Here is a 17,403-nt window from a genome sequence, read left to right on the forward strand (position 1 = left end):
TGGTCCGATACGAAGGAGAAATGTCGCGCGATCGTTTACGAGATGACATAAATATTTATCGCACGGGAGCAAAAGTTACGATTTCGCTCACGAAATATTCACACTGGCCTCTGTCACCCCGTCAAAGCCGATAAAATATATGGACGGACACATAGACGCGGGAAGAACGGGATGTATAAACCGTATCGATGTAATATACGTGCGATATTCTATCAGCTGCATTGGCAAATAACCTTTCAGCTTATGGCCGCAGCTGTCGATGATAATACATATAACCATACGTTTGGAAGTTTTCTTACCTCTTTATTACAGCTCCCACTTCATCTATCACCACCCGCAACTCAAACTTTATCTCACCCTGTTTTTCCATCTTTACTAAGATGCTCCGAATTCTTATAATTGTTAACTTTATTATTGCGACCGAAATAATCAATCGAAACGCAACTTCATAGAAACTCGTTTCTAAAAGGTAACGCAGTAAACAATATGGCGCGTAAAAGAATGTTCCCGTTTAAAAACGTATAAAAGATGAGAACGACGACGACGATGATAATGATGATGATGACGATGACGATGACGATGACGACGATGACGATGATGACGACGATTCGCCGTATACGAGAAACGATGTAGAAGAAGAAGAGAAAGAAGTTGACCTTGAATCCACAGCCTTGGTCTGCACCATGTGGGAAGAAAGAGTACGAACGAAATGATTTCGCGAATAGCATTGCTGCGAAGAATGCCACGAGAAATTTACTCTCCTTTAATGTGTACAAAATAGAAAGAGGAGGAAAAGAGAGAGGGAGAGAGAGAGATAGATAGAAAGAATACAGTACTTTTGAGATTCTAATTCCTAGTATTTCTTCTTACCGTTAACTTTTTCTGATATATGAAAAGGGTCAGGAGAACGCGGAAAAAAGTTAGGTTAAAAATAGAAACTCATTGTGAACGTTTATCCATCTCTCTCTCTCTCTCTCTCTCTCTCTCTGTAATCGTTATTATATGTTTCCTCGTAAAGGAAAAAAACAAAAACAAAAAAAGTTGTATAACGTCGCAAATAAGCGCGCGATTAACGGCAGACGGGCGGGCAGACGGACGGACGAACAGACCGGTACCTTTGTTTCGCTATATGCGAAGAGAGGGGAGAGAGAGAGAGTGAGAGAGTATGGTGTGTGTATGTATGTGTGTGAGAGAGAGAGAGAGAGAGACAGACAGAGAGTGAGAAGTGAGAAATGACGGCATAGGAAGAATGCATAATCGCGTCACGTTTTCATTATCCCATTCCTAACACGTGACTGCAAATACTTGTTTGTACTCATAACTCATGATGCGTTCGGTCTAACGCGTACATGTGTACTAGTACCACGTGTTTCTCTGCGAAAAAGAAAAAGAAAAACAAAACAAAGCAGAAAAAGGAGAAAAAGAAAATAAGTTAAGAAATAAAGGAAGTAGAAGGAGAATGAGTATATATTATTCGCGTTTGGTAGACACCTTTAAAGAAGACACCGAATAATTTCAAATACACGAGTTCATTGTCGGTCGTTAATGCTCTAGACTCTCATGATTCTTTCATCGTTCCTCGAACTTCATTTATTATTGAAATCGAATATGCTCCGACGTTTGAATATTTGAATATTCAATGAATTCTTATGAGATCGATTTGTTGAAAAAGCGGGTGTAATTCAAAGGAGATATATATATATATATACACATATATATGTACAAAGTGTAATATATATATATATATGGGTATACTTTATGTATATATATATTGTATTTGTATTATATGTACTGTAATTGTTGTATTATATTTATATATCTACTTATAGGTGTTTTTGTATATAAATATACGCGTGTACACACACACAAGAAAAAGAAAAACGATAAAATATTTCACTGTCGTTGAGAGGATTAGTCATCGCTACTAACCCACATTTATGATATAGACCGCTTTTATAACGCTTCCTTGAGTAAAGGCACCCATCTGTTGAGGCACCTGACTCGATTCACCTGCCGCAGGTACGTCGTTACGTACACGAGCTGCCTGCCTGCCTGCCTATGCCTGGCCGTCTGCTCGACAACCCGGCTGGTTTCGTCAGGTGCTTCTTCCTTTAATGTCGCCCACTGTACTTAAGAACAAAGAAAACCTTCGACGTCTCTCGTAGAAGACTATTCGACGATAGAACAGAAAATTTTGTTACAACGTTCTTATTTTTAATCAGAATTGTCTATGTCTATCAAAATCCATTTCCAATCATTTTATTCTAACGTTACTACTTTTTCATATCATTACTGCGATGATAGTTAATAAACAACAAAATATATTCGTATAAATACATCCATTTCTTCGATAATCGATATTACGATCACGAAATAAAGTTGATAATAATTAAGATTACGGCATGTATGTATATACACATATTATATATAACATACAAAATACGTCAAAGATATATATATTCGATAACCCACGCATTATTATTTTATATCATCGAATATAATTAAATTAACTGGACCGGAAAACTTTTACAAAGTTCCTTCTAACGTGTCTGGACGATCGTCGCGTCCCTGTGCGCTGACTGTGCGCAAGAAAAATGTGGCTGTGATATGTTGTTGCGCGAAGAAGGAGGAGGAGGAGAAGAAGAATAAGAATAAGAAGAAGAAGAAGAAGGAGAAGAAGAAGAAGGAGAGACAGAGCGAGGACGGACGATGTTGCTGTGCGGGTGAACGGAACGGGAATGAGAGAAAGAGAGGGAGCGAGTCGCGTAAAAACGTACAATGGAGGAGGTACGTTTCGAACGAGAAGAGTCGGGGAGAAGGAGGGGGAAGAGAGAGAGTGAGTCGGAGGTGGGGGAGCTGAGGGAGACGAAGTTTGCACGCGGCGCGGAACCGGTCGTTGCGCGATTCGCGAGTGGAGGGGCGAGTGGCGGGGAGAGTGACGGTGGGAGGGAGGTAGGGAGAGAGGGGGAACGGCAGCCGGCCGCGAGCGTCGAACCAACGGCTACACGCGAGCGATGTCACTGCGCGTCGTCGAGTCGTCGTCGTCGTCGAGCGTGTGCATCGTGTGTGTGGATGGTTGCGTTCGACGAGGGGTCAGGCGAGAGAGGGGAGAGAGACTGGTCGAGCCACGTTGCGTGCCTTCTCCTTCCCGCTACCCTCCGGTGTAGTCACTCTTTCGAGCTTACGAGATGACGTCACGTTAGTCATGAGAAAAGATGGAGGGAGAGAAGAGAATAGGAGGAAAGGGAAGGGAAGGGGGGAAGACGAAGACGACGACGACGACGACAGAAAGAGCGACGAAGCGTGAAAGAGAGGAGGGTTTTGCAGATCGTACCCCCAGACAAACGAGATGATCCTAACTGAGCGCCATGCAAGATGTTGGTGTTGCACGTGAAACCTGAACGAGGAACGCGGAGCTGCCTTCGACGTTCCATCTCTTCTCTTCTCTTCTCTTCTCATCCTTCTCCTTCTCTCTCTCTCTCTCTCTCTCTCTCTCTCTCTCAAAGTATATGCCGTTTGCTGCCTTCCTTCCCTTTCCCTCGCGTCTGTTTACAAACACACCCGTAAAGTCAGTCGAATATATGACGGCATAGTTATAACATTTCCTCCCCCTCCCCCGCATCTTATGAATAAAGAAAAGAGAGAAAGGAAGGAAGAAAAAGGACAGGACGATTGAAAGAGAACGTTATTGCCGTTCGTCATCGTTTCCTTTCGAATCGATCTCTCGAAAGAAGATGTGCAACAACGCAAGAAGCCACCGTCTGGGCGGCCGAGCGGCGCAATGCCTGTTATATTACTTTCGTTTTCTCCCGACGCTACGTTAACGACGCCATCTTGAATAATGGCGGCGGACCGCGGCGGTAGCGACGGTGTGGTAGTGACGACGATGGTGGTGGTGGATCTTTCTGGCCGTATCTCTCACGCGGTAAAAGTCAAAATGAATAATTCGAATATAAAGGTTTGTTTTAATGTCACGTACTCGAGGAACATAACTCGAATGGATAATGAGAGAATTGTCTAGCGTCGAGTAAGACGATTAATGTCTGTCTGCTTCTCCGTCTTTCTCTTCTCTCTCCCCAACTGCCTCGTCGTCCTCGATGCGTTGCATTGTCACGGCGTGACATCGCAGAGCGCATAACGTAAACGTAAACGTAAACGTAAACGTACGTTCGTTCGTTCGTTCGTTCGTTCGTACATACATACATATGTACATGCATACGTACGTACGTACGATATCGTCCCATTGTCGCGCGCCATTGTAACAGCAGCTCGTATGATCGGACCGACAACGCGTCGCGTTTGTAGCCGTGACTGCTTACGGAGATCGACCGTCGTATTCGTGACGTCATCGTATTGTAGTTGCTAGTAGGTTGCCTACCGAATTAGGTCGACGTTGTCGGACGAGCGTCCGTTCGTTGTGCTCTTTACTACATAAATACGTACGTACATACATACACACGTTGTTCGCCAACGCGACGATCGACGAAACGATCGTACGACGTAAAACCCGTTCAAAATCACTAACCTCAACCACGTTGATTTAATTAGCCGTATGAAAAGAAACGAAGAGATAAAAGAAAGGAATAAAAAAAAGTTAACAATCTTCGAGCAGATCTTTGCAAAATTCTGCGTTGATCGTCATCGAACGAAAAGGCGAAAGGCGGCGCGTGGGTCGTAGAAAGAAACAGGAAGAGAACGTACGCTCTACTTGGCTCGATAGTCATCGGTGCTTTCGCAACGAATAACAAATGTAAAAGGGAAAAAATAAAGGAAAGAAAAAAGAAAGATTTGAAATCGGACGAATCATATTAACGGATAGTAACGATAATGATAATAATAATCACAATTTTAATAATATCAGTAATTAATATTAATAATAACAATAATAGTAATAATAATAGTGATAATAATAATTATAATAACAATAATAACAACAATATCAGTATCCTTCGCGCTTCTTGTCTTCGCGTTTGTCGCTCGCCGTTCGTATCGACGATACGAGGCCAAGGACAAGAGCAAAGGGGGGCAGGGTTGATACTCGAAACGGAAATCTCATTAGCAACGTTACATCTAACGATCCGACTTTGCGTTCGTGCTAGAAAAGAACGATATATATATACACACACATATTAAAGAGAGAAAGAAAGATTCAGAATGAGAGAGTGAGTGAGAGAGAGAGAGAGAGAGAGAGAGAGAGAGAGAGAAGGAAGAGTCGTTGGGATGGTATTCGAGCGATAGGTACAAGAACCTCGGCGGGAATAACCTAACGCAACCCCAGGTCAATATCGCGTCGAGATCCTTGAAGCAGCGGCGACGTTTTCGACGGTGATAGTAGCACGAGTCGTCGCGGTTCTACCAGAAGGTTAGTAGTGAACGACCGGATTGATTTTCTCCGGCCGGCTTGCACCGTGACGTGACGGAACGGTATTATCTCTCCCTCTACCCGCCACACCCTCTGCGCCACCGCTACTACCCCACCATCACTACTACCATCATCGTCGTCACCGTCACCGTCACCATACCACCACCACCACCACCACCACTACCACTACCACTACCACTACCACTACCACCACCACCACCACCACCACCACCACGCGGTACGCGGAGTCTCCCGAGGCGCTTTTCCATGAGAACCGAACGAACACAAGGGTAGCCTGCTGCTGCTGCTGCTGTTGCCATTGCCGCTACTTCTACTCCTTCGCCATCATCTCTATCCGCGTCTCCTCTCTTCTCCTTCCTACTTGTCTCTACTCGCTCTACGACGTTGCTTGTGGTTTCGTCATCGCTTCGAACGACGGTGGAAGGAGGGGAGAAAACTAAGAGAGAGAGAGAGAGAGAGAGAAATAGTAAATCGATACCGGCGGCTGAATCACAGCATTACGTATCTCTTTCTCTCTCTCTCTCTCTCTCTCTCTATATATATATATATATATATATATATATATATATATATATACATGTATTCGTATATGTATGTACATCCATCTCTTACTATCTATCTACATAGAAGTAAATATCTCTACGAAAGACTCAAGCAAAGTTCGATTTTAACGGAAATCGTTGACAAACTATAGACCAACGACGCGACGACGACCTAGGAACGACGCAATCCAGAAGCTTCGTACTATCAGGAACGTGAAGAGAGAGAGAGAGAGAGAGAGAGAGTTCTATTGGCAACGCCGCTCGTACTCCTATCGCTACGTTGCCACGTTTCGCGCCGGTGACGTCACGAGACGCACTAAGAATCATGCGAGAGTACGTAAGGACAGCCGGCGGCGGCTTGCCTGAAGTTCGACTCGACTCGACACCGGCTATATACATACGTACGTTGAAGCTCGATTCCATACGCTTGTACAAAACAAAAAAAAAGAAAACAAGACAAAAATAAAGAAAGAAAAAAGAAAGGTAACGACGCTCTCTTCGGATCGAGCGCGATCTAAACCGATTAAAATCTTCATTATCTGCGTTATCTCACGTTACTCCACGCTATATTTTTTTTTTGATCGTGTTTCTTTGTTTGTTTCTTTTTGTTTTCTTTGTTTTTTTTCTTGTCGCTCCTCAATCTCGATCGCGTCGTATCTGTTACGCAGTTACGTCACACACGAAGATAACACCGATGTTTGTTTCCTGCATAATACTTGCAACGGGATTTTAGATTTCTATGTTATTATCTTCGTGTTTTTCGTTAATATTATTGAAAAAAAATAGGATGGGATGATCTTTCGTTCTTTTCTTTCTCTCTCTCTCTCTCTCTCTTTCTCGATTAAATCGATCACCCAAACAAACTCTACGAACAACGCGAGTTGTTCATTTTCGTCGTCCGTCTGGCGATTAGGTTTTGAAACCGGAAGGAAGTCATTCCGTGAGATGTATTTACGTTGATAAAAAGGATGAAAAAGCAAAAAAGAAAAAATATAAGAGAAGAAACAAAACAAAGCAGCCCCGTCGGTGTGCCCCTATGCGAAATGTAGTGACCCAGTGACACGCAATGGGAAACGTGCTATATACATACGTACGTACGTACATCGTACACACACACACACACACACACACAACAAATATATATACACACATAGCGCCTCCTATAGGAGTAACTTACTCTACGACGGGACACGGTTCGACAAGTAGCTTCTGTTGTGTTTCCTGCAACTAAACTCGTCGACGGGTGAGAGCGGGAGAATGGAAGGAAGATGGGTTGGGTGGTTGGTACGATTTGTACATGAATATTCGCAAAATTCGTAATATCGTTTCACGTTATTATTTCCAGCACGTTTAAGAAAGATGAGAGAGAAGTAACGTTACTTCTCGCAACGTCGTACTATGCGAAGAATATGCACGCGTGAGATATTTCGAACGAAGCTCGTCGGATATTTCGAAGAGAAAGACGAGAAGAAAGAAATAGCGAAATAACGTCGAACGTTGGTAGCGGGGTGGAAGAGAAAGGGGTAGGTAAAAGTAAAAGCATCAAATTAAGCGACAAGAGTTTTCCAGCTGGCAGAGGAGAGAGAATAATAATAATGCGTGAAAGAGGTGGGGGTAGGTTGTGTGGGACTACGGACTACCAGGAATCTCTCTCTCTTTCTCTATCAATAGAGAAAAAGCAGGGAAATTGTGTTGGCACGTTGATCCGCGTTTAAAATCGGCTCTCTGCCACTGTTGTTTCCTCCTCTAAAATCGAACTCAATATCTCGCACGTGCTCGAGTTATCCAGAGGTCAAACCAAAATTATCGATCGGTTCGACGGGCGAGCGACGTGTGTATTTGTGTATACACGTACGTACGTAAGCAAGTACATGGATCGTATGTATGTACGGCTTTTATACGGCTCGGAACGATTTTCGACGTTGATTCAGCCTTCGGCCTCTCTCGTTTATCACGACTCGTTTCGAGTCTTCCGAAGATAAGCGACCCCCGTGCGATTAAGTTATACTCTTCTTGCCAACTCTAGCGATAACCATGAAAATGAACTATGTAAGAGCTACGCGGAGTAGTAGTAGCTCCGTCGATCTCTCTTTCTTTTCTCTCTCTCTCTCTTTTTCCTTTAGTCGCGATCTTCGTTTTTAGCAACTCTAATATTATGATACATCATCGCGTGTATACGTACATTCTTTCTCTGATGTATATATATATGTATATCCGCGCGCGCGCGCGCGTGTGCGTGTGTGTGTGTAAGGAACGAGAGGATAAAAACACACGCGACGTCGAACGATCCTTCGTTTATTTACGTCGTCACGAAACGAGTAAGAAAGAGGGCTGGAGGGAGAGAGGGAGGTAGTAGCAATGGATCGAGAGGGGGAGGGTTAGAGGGGGGCAGGAAGAGAGGCGTTCGAGAGGGATATTATCGGCCTCCTTCTTCTCCTTCTCCTCCCACCCTTCCCCCTCCTCCTCTCCTCCACTTCTTCTTTTTCTCTTCGATCCTAAACAGCACACAGCTGCCAGCAAAGTTTCTTCCTTACGCGCGATACCGTATCGCTGAACGAGAGAGAGCGGCGTCAATAGCAATAGCAACGCCAACAGCAACAGCAACAGCAACAGCAACAACGGCAGCGGTAGCACGCCTTCGAGGAGAAAACTTTCATATATTGCTAACTCGTTCTACGCTATGATGTCACACATAGAGAGTGATGTCATTCGAAACGTACCGGTGACGGACGTTTATACATATTTCGTGGAATATTCCTTTCGGAGAGGATCTTTTGTTGATACTTGAAAAGAGAGAGAGAGAGAGACTGTCAATTCGTATACGTACGTATGTATTTAGTACGTATGTATGAGCACGCGCGCACGTGTGTATTATGTGACTGATAATTTAAAAAAAAGGAACAAAAAGCGCAATTGCATAATTTTGAGAATTCTCAATCCACAAGGTTTGCAATAACAGAGATAATGATAACGCGTGGTCTCATGAATGCATTCTATTACAACGAAGTTCCAATCTCCATTGATCGTTATCTATCTCGTTCTTCTTATCGGCGAAGAAAAAAAGCAAATAAACGATCGCGCCACTCGTGGATGTAATCGAAATGATGATACTAATCGGTGTTGTTTATAACAGAGAGAGAGAGAGAGAGAGAGAGAGAGAGAGAGAAAGAAAAAGAATGAGAGATTATCTCGAAGAAAAATAAATAGATAAAGTTCCGTTCGTTCGTTCGTTCGTATCTATTAGCTCGATGAATCGACGTATATTACGTCTTACGAGTTAAGAGAACATTATATATATATACACACAAATTTATTTACTACAATCCGAAAGAATAAACAGAGCAGAGAGGGAGAGAGAGAGAGAGAGAACGAGCGAGAAGAGAGTCCTCGACAAAGCTGGAAGGAAAAAAGCAATAACCGATGGGTTCCAGAAGGTTTTCTCGAGTGTGTAAAAGAGACCTCTCTTTCTCTCTCTTTTTGTCGTAAGGAAGCTGGTAAGGTAGGGCGCACGCGCATCATTGTATACACGTCGTCTTTCGTAGTCTCTCTCTCTCTCTCTCTCTCTCGTCATCATCAGCAGCAAGAGCAGCAGTAAGCATAGCGTAGCATAGCATAGCATAGCATAGAGCATAGCATAGCATAGCACGGCATACCATAGCATAGCATAGCATAGCATAGCATAGCATAGCATAGCATCTTCGTATCCCGGTCGTGTGTGGTGCCGGCTACGTGTCAGCCTAGGGCGCTTACTGGCGCGCCTGCGCCTGTTCGCGATTATGACGTCACAGAATGTGACGCCACAGCGCCCGATTGGCGGAGAGGAGCGCGTCGTACTCGCGTAGCGTTGTGCGTCTCGTGTCGCGTCTCATCGCGTCTCGTCGCGTCGCGTCGTCGTCGTCGTCGTCGAGTCGAGTCGTGGACCGGTCCGACGAGGTGGGTCGCCGGTTAAGCGCGAACGTTCCACGAGTTTAACAAGGAGAGGAGGGGGCCGCGCGCATGCTCGAGGGAAGGGCCGAGGAGAGCAGGGGAGAGAGGGGAGGAGCGAGGCGGAGGGGAGGGGAAAAAGAGACGAGCAGGGGGTAGGAACGGTGAAAAGAATCGCTAGCGCGATTCGCGAACGGACTCGTTCTCTCGTGTAGCTGCGCGCGTCGAGTGAGCGAAAGAAGGAAGGAAGAAGAGGCTAGTAGTGGCGACGACGACGGCGACGGCGGCAACTGTGCGGCGGCGGCGGCGGTGGTGGTGGTGGTGGTGGTGGGGGGGCGATGGCGATGGTAGCGGTGGTGGGGGAATAGGAGAAGAGGAAGACAGAGAGCGTGCGCAGCGCACGACAGCGTCGGCGGCGCGTGGGGGTAGGGGAGACGAAGGGAGCGGGGATCGTTCGGAGGAAGCGACACCCGTAGCTCCGCTTTACCGCCGCATTCTCGAGCGTTCGTCTCCGTTCGTCTCCTCGTCGTCATCGGCGTAGTAGTAGCAGCGGCAGCAGAAGCAGAAGCAGAAGAAGCACCAGCAGCAGCACGCCACTACTACCACCGGAGCAGGAGTAGTAGTAGTAGTAGTAGTAGTGTGCCCAGTATACAGAAGCACCAGGCAACGCAGCAATCGGTGTGCGATCGCGGTCTACGCACGTACTCGCCGCCCGCGCCCGCGCGCGCGCGCTCGCTCGCTCGCTACAAGCTCGTTGTTACAACCACGTATTGCTCTTCGTTGATTTTTTGTGTTTTCATTGTTCTCTCTCTCTCTCTCTCTCTCTCTCTCTTCCCCCCTTCGCGCGTTCCTTCTTTTGCTATTTTTTTTTGTTTTTTTTTTCTTTCTTTCTTTTCCTCCCCGAGCGGAAGATCACGCTTCTTCTTCTGCTTTGCGAGATCGTGTCGTCGTTATCTCCTCTCCCTCCCCCTCCCTGTTCCGCCATTAATTTTTGGCGGTTTGTGTGTTCGTGAAAGAAAGACGAAAAAAGAAACGACTCCTCTTCCCCGTGTCTACTGGTTTCGATCGTAATTTTTTTTTCTTACTTACTGTCGGCAACCGAGCAGTGTCCGTCGCGTTCACCGTGCCACCGATCCACCACCACGGCTAGTGATCCACGCTCGAAAGGAGAAGGGAACAAAGAGAGCAGCCAGGAGAAAAGGAAAGAGAAAGATATAGAGAAAGAGAGGAGAGAGAGAGAAAGAAAGAGAGAGAGAGAGAGATCGAGCCGTTCGGAGTGGGAGGGAGAGAGATCGAAGTGACGTTTCCGTGGGAGTTCCTTCTCGAACAGAGGTGGAATCCTTTCGCGAGTGCGTAGTGCGCGCGTAAAGAGGGTTCTTCGTGTTTGCTGCTCCCTCCGTTCCACAACGTATAGAACGGGTCATGCTCTAGATACGGTTTTCTGCGAGTTACTTGCTCGACGCGTTAATAAAAATATCGTATCCGACCCGAGTTCGTCGAGAGCTCGAGGAAACCTAAGAAGACTCGTATCGATAGAAGAGGGACAGAGAAAGAGATCGAAAGAAAGAAAGAAAGAAAGAAGGAGCGAGAGGAAGAGAGAGAGAGAGAGAGAGAGAGAGACGGAGGAGTGAAAGGGAAAGCGAAAAGTGGATGTGAGTAGTGATAGGAAGAATAAAAGGAGGGGGAGGAGTGTATTGTGCGTGTGTGTCTCTCTCGCTCGCTCGATCGCTCTGGCACGAGTTTTCGATATCGCCGGAAATATCGAAAGCTCGTCAAAATGATGGGAAAGAGAACGCAGTGTTACTTGTGCGACCTACCCAGAATGCCCTGGGCAATGATCATGGACTTTTCCGAGCCGGTATGCCGTGGATGCGTGAATTACGAGGGAGCCGACCGAATAGATCTCGTATTGGAGTCGGCCAAACAGTTGAAGAAGGCTCATGGTTTTCAAGATGCCAGGCCGTCCGCGTCTAAGGGTTACAGATCGGCCGGTCATACGGAACACAACGGTGGCCCGAATTTGGACGTTCTACCGATACAGAACGCCGGTCAAACGCATTCGAGGCATCACAACATTGCCGCCAGTTACTCCCAATTGCATCACAGGAACTCTATAACCGAATTCAATTCCGGTACTACGAGACAACAAATATCGAGACAACACGAGGACGGTCACGATCTTGGTAATGGATTGAGAGGGAACAACGTTAGAATTCCTAACGCCCATCTCGCCGCTGTCGCCCATCACGTGAGCCTAGGTCATAACAGAGGTATGTCGCAATTGAAACGCGGCATATCGGCGATTGACGAGGACGAACACACGGAGAAAAGGCTATCGTTGGAGGATCAACATCCGGTAAGGCCGCCTCTGACGAGGGGCGACTCTTTGCCCGCCGTCAGTCTGGCCGTTAGCTACGTTCACGATAGAAACAAGGAGAAACACCCTGTTAGGGCGCCGAGCTTCGAAACCGCGACCACGTTCAAGGCCAATGGTGAGTCTCCCTGTCAACGTCCTCGCGCCTATCCTCCTCTCTCTCACTCTCTCTCTCTCTCTCTCTCGCTCACTCTCCTCGCCAATCTCTTCTACATCCTCCACCTTCCTCGCTTAGCTAACTATAACTAAATACTATTATTGTTACTACTGCTGCTACTACTACTACGTTACTACTACTCGTACACTACTCCATTGCTATTACTCTCTTTTCCATTACAATCTTTTGTTCGAACGTTACGACCGATTTTTTTCGTTCGTGTTCCTTCGGCCGCCTTCGTATTTCCCGCGTCCTTCTTTAAACATTTTCTTCCCAATCAATTCCCGCTCCCCTCGCGCGCTTACTCTCGAGTCTTCTTCTTTAATGACGTATTATGGAAATCTTATCGAGACCGACGATTCTATTTTTAGAATCTCATGGTATATAGTAAAATAACCTGGGACCCTCTTGGTGGTGCTTGGCCATATGCTACGTAGGAGAAAGAGAGAAATAACTGAACGCAAGTACTACGCGCAGAGAGAGAGAGATACACGCGCGTGTGCTGCTGTTGCCAATGTGTTGCTGCTTCTACAGAAGAGAATTCTCAGAGGAATCGTGCTAAAAGTTTCTTGGCTACGTGCACGCGCGCAAGCGTGCGCGCGCGTGTTTCTGCTCGTGTATCTCTCACACACATACTCTCTCTCTCTTTCTCTCTCGTATTTATGCTTCTTACTCTTTTCATTTCATCTCTCTATCCCTCTCTTTTATCGAAACCACTCCTCACCGTCTTCGTCTTCGTCTTCGTCTTCGTATTGTCTTCGCGTATCTTCGTTCTTCATTGTATCCGTGTCATCTTCGTTTCGTGTTGTCTTTGCTTCCTTGTGTTTCTTCGTCTTCTTCGCTTCTCTTCGTGTCGTCGTCGTCGTCGTCGTCGTCGTCCGTCGCTTCGTCGTGTCGTACATATGCGGCAGTCGTCCAAACGCGTATAAAAGAGGCGTACGTCGAGCACGTGATAGGACGACCGTAAGAGATACACCGAGTATTCTCTTTCTCTGTCTTTCTGTCTCTTTCTCTTTCTCCCTCGCTTCGTGTTGTGACGTCCAATAGGGTGACGTCACGGTGTATATTTAGAACCAATGAATGAGACCGGTGTCTCGCTCGATATACGAATCTTTTTGGCCACGGAATATATTATGTACACGCATGTACACACTTATAATTTACTGTGTATATTTACACACACCTACACTCACATATATACGCGCGCGCGTGGACAGATTGCGTGAACGAAACGACAACCCTTCGACGCCGATATATCGAATCACTTTTTATCAGGTTGCAACTTTATTATCCTTATCAGTTCGTAATCGCCCGCTCGATTCGTATAAGGATTATCAAGATTAGTCTGTTTTTTTTTTTATCTATTTTGCCTTACGATAATGTTATATTTTTTAATAATGTCAAATTTCTTTTCTTTTCTTTTCTCTTTTCTTTTTTTTTCATTTTTAAACCCGTAGTACGGAAATAAATTCTTTTTTGTTTCGTTGAAAAGAATTTCTCGTATCATTTCTTTTCCTTTTCTCCTCTCTTCATATCTTTTTTTCAATATCGAAAAGTAATACAATTTGGATAAATAATGTATTGAATAAAGACCGATGCATTTTCGAAACTCGGAGTCAATATTTTTCGGATATATATTTCGTGTTTAGAGATGATCGAAAATACATTTGACGACAATATGTGTAGTAATAGTAGTGTAGTAGGTAGTAACGTAGTTGCGTGGTAGTAGAGAAGAGAGGACGCGCCAGAAAACCGGTCCACATCTCTCTCTCTCTCTCTCTCTCTCTCTCTCTCTTTCTTTCTCTCTCTCTTTCTCTTGCTCGCTCTCTCGTATACCCTGATATTTTGCCGGTCTCCTCCTGAGTCGGGATAACTGTAATGCGGCCTCCTTTTCTTGCGCTCGTTTCGTAGTGCGTCCAGCGGAGTCGAAACTAACCGAGTATAGCCGAACAAAACCGAAACGGGCCGTAGTAAGAGCGGAGGGAGCCTCGGACTCATTGACGCGCGCGCGAAAAGCAACGAAAAAACGGTGCTTCGTTTCCTTCCTATGGACCGAAAATTCAACGACCTTGCTACTCTGTCTTATTTCCGGCTAGTATGCATTCCGCTTTCACAAAAAAAAAAAAAAAATAAAAAAAAAGAAAGCGAGAATTCTTTTTCTTTTTAAAATTATGATTCTTGAAAATTGATAATAGAATTATTATTATCGTTGTTATTATTAGTATATTATTATTTTCTTTTTGTTTTGTTTTTTTTTATTGTTTTTTATCTGGTATATATTTCGACGTTTGACAGTCGGGAAGATAATTTGAGAACTATGATCTTTTAGAAGTTTGAGTTATAAAAAGTTATATATACACATTCACACACAGATTATTGTATATAATATGTAACTATAATGACTTTATAGATTATATATAATATTAAATATATGTAAAGAAGAGGAAGTGCCGTTATATAGCTTATAATCGACCTTTCTCTAATGCCTTTTAAAATCATATATATATATATATACATACATACATGTGACACAACACTACCCACGTTAGTGTTAGACATGAAAATACTCTGATCCCTTTAACTTCCTTCTTCTAAATGTCACAGATTATACACGACTAAAGGGAACTAACGGTTAATGGCTTTATCTCGATCCACAAACATTCTTATTTACCATTCGAAAATTATAGTTTCTACTTCGAAGTATAGAATTTGTATCTATGTATATATACATATATACATATATACATATATACATACATACATACATACATACATACATACATACATACATACATACATACATAAATACATACATACATGAATACACGTCCTATCGATTAAAATAGATCACCAGCTGGCGAAGATCGTGATCTGGAAATAAACATGGAACGTGAGAGTATCTTTAAGATTGAAAAGATTTTCTTTCTCTCTCTCTGACACAACATACAAAACACACACATACATTGGTACATTGCACTGTTTAAAGTCGAAGAAAACATTTATTCCTAATTAATACCTAATATCAATTTTCAAGATAAATAAAAAATAAAAAGAAACAATATATATATATACATATATATATAAATAACCGTTCAACATTTTAATATTTTAAAAAGCTTGTTAGATCGATCGTAGTATGTATACATATTATATAAAAATAAAGAAAAAAAAAAAGAGGAAGGAAGATAGGTTGAGAGACACTTAACGATGTTGCTCCTCGTGCCCTCTACGTCATCATGGTTGGGACGTTGCAAGCAGTTGCGTGCGTGCATGCATGCATGCATGCATGCATGCATGAGTGCATGCATGAGTGCGTGCGTGCGGTGCGTGCGTGCGTGCGTGGCAAGAGCAGTCAGAGCAGGAGCGTACGATCAAGGGGGAGGGATGGGGCGAATTGGGGGAAGGGGTGCAGTAGTACGTCCCTTCACGTCCCATGGTGGGAATGTACTTTCGAAACAAGGCCGCTACTACCATCGATAATCCGTTCGAATGTCGCCGGCGATGACTGCGTCGACGTCGACATCGACATCGACATCGTTGTTGTTGACGACGACGACGACGACGACGACGACGAGTAGGACAACGAGAACGACTAAGAGTAGGGTGTGGGGGTGGGGGAGGAAAGAGGACGACGGTGGCGACGCAACCGACGCTCTTCGCGTCGAGCGTGACTAAGCCTTCGACGCCTACGTGCGTGATGCGATCTCGCGTGTGTGTTATATGTGTATATGTATATGTATGTTGTATGATATATGTATGTATGTACATATATATACACACTTAACGAGATGCGCACGCGCTTTTTCTTCTACTTCGCCTCACTCTCTCTCTTTCTATCTCTTTCTCTTATCTTTTACTACTCCTCCTTTTCCTCTCGTAACTTAACGTCGTTGATCTTTCGCATCTTCTTCACTTGGTTAAATCTTCGTTTCTACGTAAGAATTGTAAAGGGAGATATAGATAGATAGATAGATTGATAGACAGTAAAAGAGAAAGAGAGAAGGAGTGGGAGAGAGAGAGAGAGAGAGAGAGAGAGAGAGAGAGTCACTCGATTCTCTCTCTCTCTCTCTCTCTCTCTCTCTTTCTTTACTGATCTCCCTCTCCTAACGTCTTCTCCATCCTTCCTATCGAAGTCGTCATGGAAAAGTACTAGTCACACGTCTTCTTGATGTTTCACGAGGCGCTCCTCTTATTCCACAATGATCGTTTCTAATCCCGCAAATCTTTTCTATATATATATATTTTTTTTTCTTCCTTTTCCGTTTTTTCTCTTCTTTCTTCTTATTTTCTGTTTTTCTTTACCATTTTTTCATTCTTACAAATCATCGCAATCCTTTTTACAAATTCACACTATCGTCTTTTGAATCGCTATTGTTAGACTTTTTCTGATACGTTCCGTATAATATTTTCAAGAGTAATTCCGAAACGTTCTTTCTCTTTCTTCTTCTGTTTTTCTTCTCTTTCTTTACTTTTCTTTTTGTTTTCTTTTTTTACGAGGCTTTTAACGTAATTAGTATCGCTGTTAAAGATATAAGGAATAGATAGGAACAAGTTATTTGCGTTTCGCTGACCTTACTTAACGTATGCATTTATCGGCGTTCGTATTTCGAGTTGGTATCACACAGTGAAATCGATATTATTCGATCGAGAGTTTTAATGACGAAGTCCTATGAGAAAGTGAACGTTAAAATGAACTCTCGTAGGAATTAATTAGTTTTATTAATAGTCACCGATCCAGTGAGTAACGCTTGACGAGATAATAATCGTATTTCTATCCAATTTGTATTGTTAAGTGTTCTTGTTCTGTTTTATATTTATATTTCTGTATTATGATTACGATTATTATTTTTGTTATTATTATTCCTTTTTTATTCGTGGGAAATGATTTTCTCGGTAATCGTATAAGAAGTCATGCGATTTAATTCACTGTTTCTTTGACTTATCAGATAATATATATAGACACATATATATAATATATGTATTGTATATATATATATATATATGATTTACAGTTGCTTACGTT

General features: G+C 43.7%; 2 protein-coding genes and 1 long non-coding RNA gene across 7 annotated transcripts in view; 2 read left to right on the forward strand and 1 right to left on the reverse strand.

Moving 5' to 3' along the window:
* The window catches only part of LOC127072817 (uncharacterized protein PF3D7_1120600-like), a 42,604-nt gene that overhangs the window by 10,553 nt on the left and 14,648 nt on the right, over positions 1-17,403 (forward strand). The window lies entirely within an intron of this gene.
* On the reverse strand, positions 1,458-14,616 carry LOC127072874 (uncharacterized). Of its 3 annotated transcripts, XR_007785601.1 has the most exons (3): positions 8,646-10,191; positions 7,103-8,561; positions 1,458-5,819 (listed from the first exon to the last, which is right to left on the reverse strand). It is a non-coding gene; the product is annotated as an uncharacterized LOC127072874 (long non-coding RNA). The 3 variants fall into 3 exon arrangements; XR_007785602.1 differs by lacking the exons at positions 7,103-8,561; positions 8,646-10,191 and adding an exon at positions 13,105-14,616; XR_007785600.1 differs by having other exon boundaries at positions 7,103-10,191.
* The window catches only part of LOC127072837 (interferon regulatory factor 2-binding protein-like B), an 11,618-nt gene continuing 4,507 nt past the window's right edge, over positions 10,293-17,403 (forward strand). The window contains exons 1-2 of one of the 2 annotated variants that reach the window (XM_051013630.1): positions 10,293-12,341; positions 17,393-17,403. The exon at positions 17,393-17,403 is cut by the window's right edge and continues 141 nt beyond it. In XM_051013630.1, the coding sequence (XP_050869587.1) occupies positions 11,627-12,341; positions 17,393-17,403 (726 nt within the window). In that variant the 5' untranslated portion in view covers positions 10,293-11,626. The remainder of the gene's footprint in view (positions 12,342-17,392) is intronic. The other variant, XM_051013631.1, reaches the window with a different exon arrangement.

This window comes from Vespula vulgaris, chromosome 2 (assembly GCF_905475345.1).
Source record: "Vespula vulgaris chromosome 2, iyVesVulg1.1, whole genome shotgun sequence".
NCBI classification, from domain to species: Eukaryota; Metazoa; Arthropoda; class Insecta; order Hymenoptera; family Vespidae; genus Vespula; species Vespula vulgaris.